This window comes from Protopterus annectens, chromosome 10.part0, assembly GCF_019279795.1.
Source record: "Protopterus annectens isolate FY-2018-M chromosome 10.part0, PAN1.0, whole genome shotgun sequence".
Classification (NCBI taxonomy): Eukaryota; Metazoa; Chordata; order Ceratodontiformes; family Protopteridae; genus Protopterus; species Protopterus annectens.
This window is the reverse complement of record NC_056744.1, coordinates 1350392035-1350402350: the sequence shown is the minus strand read 5'-3', so window position 1 is coordinate 1350402350 and position 10316 is coordinate 1350392035. Positions and strand designations below refer to the sequence as shown.

The window sequence follows — 10316 nt, the reverse complement described above, 5'->3', positions numbered from 1 at the left end:
ATTCGCACTGTCAATAAAGAAGAAAATAAAAAATGCATTCCTTTGTGCAGCTGTAAAACCCCTACCAGCTATGCAGTTTCTTGTGATATAGGTTTATATAGACTAGATCTATATCAGAATCTCTGCTTCTTAACATATGGAAAATGTCTCATGTCACCACCATCCACAAAGGAGAAAACTCCCTAGAATATTCAAATTTCCATCCCATATCCATTCTATCTCCTATATCCAAAATTCTTAAAAGATGTATCCACCAACAGCTAATGCATTATATGCTGCAAAATAATCTACTAATACCAACTCAACACGGATTCCACCCTGTCCATAGTACAGTCACTGCCTTAATATCCTTTATGGACACCATCAAAAGGGCTAGAGAAGCAGGAAACTATTTAAATGCAGTATTCCTTGACCTCTCTAAAGCATTTGATACTGTCTCTCACCCCTTACTTCTCGACACACTCTTCGACTTAGGTTTTTCCCGTACTACTGTACAGTGGTTTCAAAGTTACTTATATGATAGGAAATAAGCTGTAAAGTGGTAACATGAACTTTCCTGCTTTCTCCATAACCCTGCAGGAGTCTCACAAGACTCCATCCTCAGCCCCCTACTATTTAATATCTTCAGAAAAGACCTACATACTTCCTCACCCCATGGAACTCTCACATCTGTTTCTGCACCTCTTGCACACTTCCCAAACTACTCTCCAACATGCAAAACTCTTTCAGTGCCATACAAACCTGGCTTACAAATGCTCAACTTTTCCTTAACCCTAAGGAAACAAAACTTGTCCTCTTTCACAAAAAAACAAAAATCTCCTTTGACATAGATCAATTAAAAATATGCTCAGCAAATAATACAATGTCTGAAATAGTATAGCATGCCAAAAGCATTTATATTACCTTATCGTACAATTTAAATAGCGAATGCTATTTCATTGTACCTAAAATATCTAAACCACAAAATATCGAACATACAGAACAGCAAGTTTTTTCCCAGGGAAAGATTTGCTGTTCCGAAACACAAACACACAACACAAGCACACCAAAATAAATAAACCACACACATACACTTAACAAAACCATAATTCTAACCCTACACTACTACCTATCCACTCACCTTAACCCAACCCTAACCCGAAAGTCCCTAACTACCGCACATTCACCTTATCCGCTCCCTAACCCTAAAGTCCCTAAATACCGCACATTCACCTTATCCACTTCCTAACCCTAAAGCCCCTAACTACCACACACTCACCTTACGTGCTCCCTAACACTAATGTCCCTAACTATCGGACATTCACCTTACCCCGATCCATTCCCGTTCTCCGTTCGCATACTTACCTTATCCTGGACTGTAACCTTCCTGCCACAGTGGAATAAATAGCAAAGCCATGGAACAGACAACCAAAATCTTACCCTAGGTAAGATTTCGAAGGTCCATGGCTTCGCTATTTTGAGTTTTCGACAAAAACGGGTCAATATAATAGCATTTGAAGTTTAAAAATTTCGATACTATAATATAGACCCTGCCAAAATGATTGGAGTCATTTTTGATAATCAACTAAAATTCAACCTCCACATCCAGCAGAATATAAAAAAACTTACCAGAAATTAGGACTTCTATACAGAAATAAACACTTCCTATACACCTTGACCAAAGTCACTCTCCTGCTCCCCTCCATGTTCTATGGTGTCAATATTCTAACTAACTTACAAATTTCTATTAAATCTAAAATGGAACAGTGCTATAACAAAGTGTCATAGTTTGCCACAAACTCTAAATACCTTTCACATCACTGTAGATTAGTACTAGAACACAACTGGCTTGAACCCCACAACCAACTCCACTATATCCAGCTATTAGCTATTCAGACTTAATCTACAAGGCCTCTGGCTACCCAGCACTATGCAACCTAGGTCTAACTGTACCAATCAAACAGAGATGTAAGTTTGGGGGATAAAAATCTACTAACAATCTTCAAACCCTCAAAAAAAAAAAAAAAAAAAAAAAAACAGGGCTGTGTCTCTACTCATACTCTGTATGGAATTCTCTTCCCACTAGCTACTAGATCAGTTCCAAGCCTAGCAAACTTTAAAGCTTCATTAAAACGATATCTCAGTAACACATGGCTGTCCAAATGCACGACTCTGGGTTAATCTCACTTCTACATCATCTCCTAGCCACAGTTCCCACACTCTTCTCCTATAGTCAACTGGTTTACTTGTACTTTCACTGTTTTTGGAACTGGTTTACTTGTTTACTTGTACTATCACTGTTTTTGGAACTGGTTTACTTGTACTTTCACTGTTTTTGGAACTGGTTTACTTGTTTACTTGTACTTTCACTGTTTTTGGAACTGGTTTACTTGTACTTTCACTGTTTTTGGAACTGGTTTACTTGTTTACTTTTATTTTCACTGTTTTTGGAAATGGTTTACTTGCTTACTTGTACTTTCACTGTTTTTTGGAACTGGCTCGCTTGTTTATTTGTACTTTCATGGATTTTGGAACTCTCACTCATCTGTGCTATAAAACAGTAATACTGTTTGTCCTCATATGAATTTATGTGATGATTCTGTAAGATGCTGAGTGCTATGTTTATGTTTGTATTGTTACATATGTCTATATTTGTAGCTTTTCTTCCCGGACCTCCACTGAAAATGAGTTCTGTTGACCCAGTCAGACTATCTCAGTAAACAAAAAACAAATAAAATACCTAAATAAATAACGAGGCATACCTTCTACAATATCCAGACTTGTCCCACCCACCATCACACATTAATGCTGATGAACTCCCACCCACTGGAGCTCAAACAGAACTAGACCCCCCCCATTAGCATGTTATGTTAATGAACCTAGCTCAACCATCATGTCAGGCTGTAAGATCTGCTGAATAACTTCTAAACATGGTAGCAGTACACAGCACAATATGGAAATTTACCCTAAGCAGGTATGCTATAAGTATGGAGATAGGCACAGCAATCCTTAATGAGTTCTCTGTTGCAATGTGTAGTACTTCTTGCTATCCCAATGCACAGGACTGCACAACACACAGTGGTGTATTGTGTGCTCCAGTGTGTGGCTCAACAAAATGGGATGCCTGTTTTACACTAGCATGCACCCTCCCAAAAAGCACATGTATTAAGTGTGGTACTTGACAGTGGCATACTATATACTTTGCATAGGATGGTTGAATTCAGCAGTGTACTATAATTAGGAAAAGAAGAGCCCTGCCATGACACGAGGACATGGAGTTCAGGTTATAAACATGTTCCTCCTTTCACTTTATACCATGATTTCCAAATTGCCTGGCAGGAGCTTAAAGACAAGCAAACATTAAATTATATTTTTTTCACTCTTTTTTCATCTCACTTATCACTAGGAACATACCAAAAAAAATAGAAGTCATGGTTTACTGCAAAATCTGTACTTTCTTTCCACTTATTAATCTGTGCTGCAGTGTTCTATTTTGATGGTGTTTAATTAAACACAGTCTCACAATAACCAGAGGTAATTTCTAGATAAATATTTTGCAGGACATTTAAAATATGAATATAGCAGAAAAAACTAAAACCCCTTAATACTGAGTCCTAATTTTATCAGTAAATGGAAATATATATTTTTTACTATTCAGACTTATGAAAAGGTTCATTTATAAACAAGTTTATCACTCTGGGCATCTGCCAATCAAATGAATGGAAAAGGAGCTTGTGTAGGCAATAGCTCAGAAATAAACATAAGGTGACAAATTTCTCTAGGTGAACTATTCTGTAACTAAAAATAATAATTTCATGTAATGCAAGCTGTTGACTATGAGTTTCACATCATCATTTGTTTTCTTAAACTCGCTATTCCCTAAAAATATCCATTTCTTCTTGTCTGTCTCCCTGCACCCACAGCTTTCTTTGCAGCAAAACACATTTATGCTTCTTCAGCAATGATAGAGGTTGTACAGGAAAACAGGATATGACTTGTGAGCTTCACTTAGTGATGCTAAAACTATATCTGAATATATTCCAAGACTAGCAAAACTATAAAAATAGCAAAGTAGAAGCTAAGTAGAAATTAAATTGCACTTGGGATAAAAAGTGAGAGATATTCACTGATATCTTACATAAGAAAAAAATCCTTGTTACTTTTCCTGAATAAAATCCTAGTAATAAATATTATAGTAGATGGTGATGAACTTGTAATATCCAACTACACCCACATGTTAATGGCTTTAGAAATGTTCCTGAAAATGAAGGTCAGCTTTTTAAATGTACATTAATGTTTCAACAAAGAATAACATTTAAGCATGCTTACAAAGTGTATTTATTTTCAAAGTAATGTAGTTTACATGGTTTAACTGCAGAACCTTAGTTAAATCAAATTATTGTCGTTAGCTGTTTTCACAGTCGACTAAACTAAGCGGATGTATCCACTTTATCCTCACATATAATCTAGGATAATTGCCCTGATTTAGAGCAACAGAAATTCAATACATTGTTGCATTCTATAAAGCAAACTGCAGTGTAATGCTATAGCAGAAATGGATGCTGGGGAAATAGATACTGAAAGCTGTATAAAAAAGTAATAGATATTCCATATTCTACTTACTACCGATACTGGATATATTGGGAACACCTGAAAAGAAAGAAAGAAAAAAAAATTAACTTCAAAATATTTACTTAACAAAAACATACAGCTTGCATAACCAGAGGCAATGTACAATACCAATCAACATTCACTTCCAACAGTGTCATGTACTTGTAATTTACCACAAATCTTACAACCTTTTCTTACCAGTCTCTTATAAGAGTTTATGGTCTGACATCATAGCCCCCTTCTTTAAATAGTAGTTATCTTTGTTTTATGTAATGTAGCATGTTACATTAACATTCATTACATCTGTACCATAGCTATAACTTATCAGAACATAGATTCCGTCCCACCATCAATTCATTTATTTATGTATGTATACATCAACATTCATTAACTTTAAAAATAGTAAATTAAAACAGAAAAGTCTGAACAGAGATTTTTGTTTTGACGTGTAGCACACACACATACACAAACATGTGCATGTGCATAAACACATACAACATACACAACACAAACAACAGAGCATCATCATAGAATGCTCTTGAGTTTGTCACTCATTTAAGAAATCCACTGGCAGTAAATTCATATGGAGATTGTTTTTAACATGGACAAATATTTATGTCAAAGCAATATTTTTTTTCCCTAAATGGATTAGCAACAGCTTGGATCAGCTGTTGAAAATCATGCGCCGCTTTATTAGATTACCTTAATATACCCATCATTTCTGTTCCTCCTTTACCTGTCAGTTATGTGGATTAAGCTATATATTACAAATGTAATTGAGCAGAATAATGCAGGCACACATTAGGCTGCCCATATCGATCATGCGTCCCATTGATTTCTTTGCTCAAACTTCTACTCTCCAGCTGAATTAAGGCGGTACGTTTTCTCTGATATGTGACTGCACTATGTAAGAAGGTTAGGTGTGAAACTACCTAAAAATGAATCGTTCATAAACTGACTTGTTTTAAGACTGAAGACCCCCAGTATGTTCTAAATAAATAATGAAAAGTTTAAGATGACAGTCAAGAAAAATAAAATTCATGTGCCCTGTAACAGATCAGGGTGTTACCTCCTACAGCATTTCAGTACTTCGAACTGCATACAAATTCTATGGCATCGAAAAGGCACCACGTCTGAGTCACATTTTTTTCAGTTTTAAATCCTGGTCTTAAATACATACTGCATTACTTCATTAATTGTCTTAAAAGCCATTATGTTGTAGTCTCAATTATCCACTACAATATTATCCAAGGATACAGTGTTTTTGCATCTGGTAAGAGAACAAACAGCTCAAAAGATTGTGCACGATTGTTAACACTTTGCATATAAGAAAGCATGTAATAAATGCTAGTGTTTTCTTCATGAATTAACATGCGAATGTGTGAATAACATAGTTCTTAAAGCACTGCATACATTGTTAAAAATGTGTAACATGGCATTTGGTAACTCTGTTAAAGAAATATATTTATCATTCTTTTGAGTGTCACCTTCCAGAAGAAAACGTGCAATTTTTAAAAAATGATGATACTGTCTTGGCTTGGTGCTATCCTAGCAGGAAGTCTTTTCCAATTTATGCTCTCATATTTAGACATTAGTTGTGCTCAGTGCACAAACGAACAGAGTGAAACCCTATCTGTGGATCATAAGTAGTAACTACAGGACACTATATTGTTGCCTTCAAGGTTACTGGGATGAAACTGTAATTTGCTTTTTCAGTCTGACAAAGGGTGACAGCGTCCTCATCACAGGATCAAGGGAGTCCCCAGAAAGAGTGATCAACAGAAATTCTGAGCTGATTGAGCTTTAGGTGACATTTAACAGCTGTAAGGAAAGTGACATCCACTAGTTGTTACATGAGATGCTATGCAGTTAGCTGTGAACCACACAGCAGTCTGAAATCTGTTGAATTTTGAATGCAAAGGTTATAATGTCTGTTGAATTCATCTGCTCAAGAATGCAGACCGCAGTAATCCAGTACACAACTAGGTCCACTCCAGTATATTGCTGCATTCTGTCACATACCAGCTGCTATCTAATCTGAGCAGATCATATTTATTTTACAAATAAATGAACAAATAAACAAATGATGCAGCTGAGACTCAGTTAAGTTTCCAACAATGCAAACTGAACTCAAAATGCTTCAGTTTTCAGAGAGCAAGTGCCCCTTTTAATGAACATAATACAGTTAAAAATAATTTAAGCTAAGCAGTACTTCTTAGTAAGCAAAACAAAACTCATACTCAGGTGTAAGTTCTCTTCTGTGAGTGATAAAGACTGACTTAAAATCAATTATTTTGAAAGTATTGATTTATCTGGTAAATGAAATTTTATTGCATAAGGCAGATCATCACAGAGAAAGATGCACAGATGTCATGTAACAAATTTTCAGTTTGATGAACCTTTATCAAGCTGTATAGTTCCTATTTATAATGTGTAGAGTTCCCATGCCTTCCAGGTAAGTCAGAATGCTGTTGCTCCCTAAAAATAATGACTCCCTATGGCCATTGAAACATGGTAAAGGTTTGCATACATCAGGAAAAGTAGGCAACGATATGCCAGATGGATATACAGTGACACTGTCATGTGTATGAGACAATAGCTGTGTGCTTCCATCATATTAAATGAAATAAAATTCTATAAATGGAGCTGTAATTAAATATTATGTCTCACTTAATTAAGATACAGAATACAAATCATGTGCCTTTCAGGGAATTGGGAATGGACATTCACACAAACATGAGTAAATTACCTGTTTTGCATTTCACAAATACCCATTTTCAACTCTTTAAATTCTATTTTGCCAACTAATCAAGTAGGTAGTCTCTCTGCATTCATAAGCCAGTCTTTCCAAAAGAAGGATTATAGAAACAAACTAAGTTTGGGCAGAATTCCACATCCAAGTGACAGTACCATATATAGACTACAGTTTTGTAACTTGTTACGACACTGTCTGGCATGTTACTTCAAGGACATGATTTGCTCCTTTATAACCATATAACTCTTCCATAATAAAAACACTTTTCTACTGGGTGACCTAAGTATTCCTCTACTGACTGCAAAAGACAATTATTGGGTGGAGAAAGTACCAGGTTCCTTACAAAAACATTGGTGGTCTTGAACCAATGGCAAAAATACCAGCAATGGGGTTGAAATATATAAAATATCATCTTTATATACATGAACACTATATGTGATAAGCAGTCCTTCGCCCTACCCACTCTTGTACTAGTCACAATGACATAATGTTCCTCATACACAAAATCAAATAAAGTCACAATACTTCACCCCACCCATTCTTGTACTAGTCACAATGACACAGTGTTCCTGATATACAAAATCAAACAAAACCAAACTTAATAAAAAGGATTAGTTCTTTAACCACTTTTCAAATTTCAGCTATGATCTCCTTAACAATCAATCTGCAGCAGCTAACTGGGACCATCTGGCTACTGTCACAACATATTGGTAAATTACTTATGGCCCTCAATTGTACTTTAAGCAACTGCATTAACAAATTAATTCCCGTGAGGAATAACTATGGCAGAAAACATTGTAATAGGCATAATTAGTAGAGCTCCAAAATCAGCAAATTATTACACCAAAGAAACAAAGTCTTATAATATTACTTAACCCAATGCAATTAGGCAAAGGCTCACTCCATCTAAAAAAGAATTCACTAAAATAATTAAAAGTAAAGCTTCATTACAGGAGAAATTTACCATCTCTTTGTGTGACAGTAATAATACTTTTTATATCCACATTTAAAATTAAAGGTGAAGAACAAGAATGTTGCCTTCTAGAATGTATGTTATCAAAATACAAGGGTAAAATGATATAGCCAATACTTAAGCACTTTTGACCACATAAATGGCCCAGATGCTACTCCTCTTCCTTCCAGTATGATCCTACTTGAAATTACATCTGAAATGATTACCACTACCTTCATTAAGGTCAACAAAACAAGTTCCATGAAATCAGATGGGACAACATCATGTCTATTAAAGGGTTAGAAATTGGTTATATCTCTGATATTTGGAAGCAGGCTTCTACAGACTGTGCCATAAATACCTATTATTGCAGAACAATTTTTATCACAAGCATAGTGTACAATGTAATGGACAGAAATCATCATGGAACTTATTCAACCAGACAGAGAAAACCTTCTCTATGACTTAACCAGATATGGTTTTGTCAGTGGTAGGCCTTGCATGCCTAAATGCACTGGACCCTGTTTATCTGTTCTTCTACCATAAAACCAAAAATACAGAAAGATTAACCATGTGTTCCAAATGATAAATCCATAAAAAACACTAAAGTAACACTTGAACACAGGAAAGTTGTTACCTTGATTTGGCTAAAGCATTAGACAGTATACTCCATGAAGGAATACCTAAACTCTGAAATCTAAAGTTAAATTAATCTGTATAAAGTCAGGGCCATACTTACCAACATGATCTTATGCGACATGTAAGAACAGGAGCATTGCTAGCCCCATCATCACCTATGAACACCGGAGTCACTCAAGGTTTTCTCTTAGTGGCACACATTTTTCACATTTTTTCCTAAGACATCAGAACTGTGGTCTGACACATGAAATTTTCATATAAGTGCAAAACTGGTAGCATTTTCATTAAGGCAGATGATACCACTCCCCGACAAATGGGCAGTAAACATTGCACACGTTTGGCAATGTTCTCCATCAGCTTGTTTTCATACCGCTGATGATCAACAAGTAAAGGCTGACAGAACACTAAAATACCTTAGAGACCTTGTAAGCAATGATCTCTCCTTTTTTGCCCATACAGCCACGGTTGTAAGAAAAGCTGAAAGGATTTGCAATCATGTTCCACCATGTCTGCAAGAGCTATGCAGTGAGGTTACTGTGCTTTTTCCTACAGCTTTGAGCACTTTGTACTTGGATCACCATAAAACCTCTTGGTGAAGTGTTCACGGTGCGCTACTACTGCACCCTGTACTGCAATATATGTGACACCATCTGGTGCAGATAGAGAAGGTACAAACATTCCTCACAAAGGGTATTGGAGGTCATTAATGCTTGTTTTATAATCAAACACTCTAAACAACTCTCTTCTGCTCTTCTGTCTGTTTTGCAGCCTTCTTAGAACACACCTGTGACTGACACACAGAGACGTAAGTCATTCAAATATACAGGGAAAGGAAAATAAGTAGGGCACAGTTCATCAAAAGCCAGGGGTATAAAAGTGCTAGAATCAACAAGGAAAGAGTTCCAGAAGAAGTTAACAAATGAGCTGGAATACAGTCTCAAAAGGAGAAGAATGAATGAGATTGTTATGTGAACCAACGAATGTAATCAGAATGCTGCTATGTCTAAAGGTAATATAAGTGGTAGCACAGCTAACAGGGAATAGGGAGGAGGTAGGGAGATAATCATAAAACTTGAGTTTGTGTGGAATGAGGGACAACTGAGAATTATGACAAGGAAGAGGGGGACATAATGAGAAGAAGGGGGGGTGACAGGAAATGCTAGCATTCAGACAATATGTGGATGCATCCTTCATGGCTTGGTGAGCAAAGGCACTACGGAAGACAGGGAGACGACAGGACAAGGTAGAAGTGCAATAGTAACAGGAAGAGATTTTAAGGACTATAGGTTACACAGCAGCAATGCAGGAGGTAGGACAGGGTATGAAAACTACAGCAAAAGGCTAGGAAAGAAGACATGAGGCAGAGGATTGAGGCAAGGC

The 10316-nt window shown here is 36.3% G+C and overlaps 1 protein-coding gene across 6 annotated transcripts in view; it reads right to left on the bottom strand.

The window, feature by feature from the left end:
• NTNG1 (netrin G1) overlaps window positions 1-10316 on the bottom strand; it is a 2528066-nt gene that overhangs the window by 790856 nt on the left and 1726894 nt on the right. For all 6 annotated transcript variants that reach the window (XM_044085997.1, XM_044086001.1, XM_044085996.1 and 3 more), the window contains exon 5: window positions 4603-4629. In XM_044085997.1, the coding sequence (XP_043941932.1) occupies window positions 4603-4629 (27 nt within the window). The remainder of the gene's footprint in view (window positions 1-4602; window positions 4630-10316) is intronic.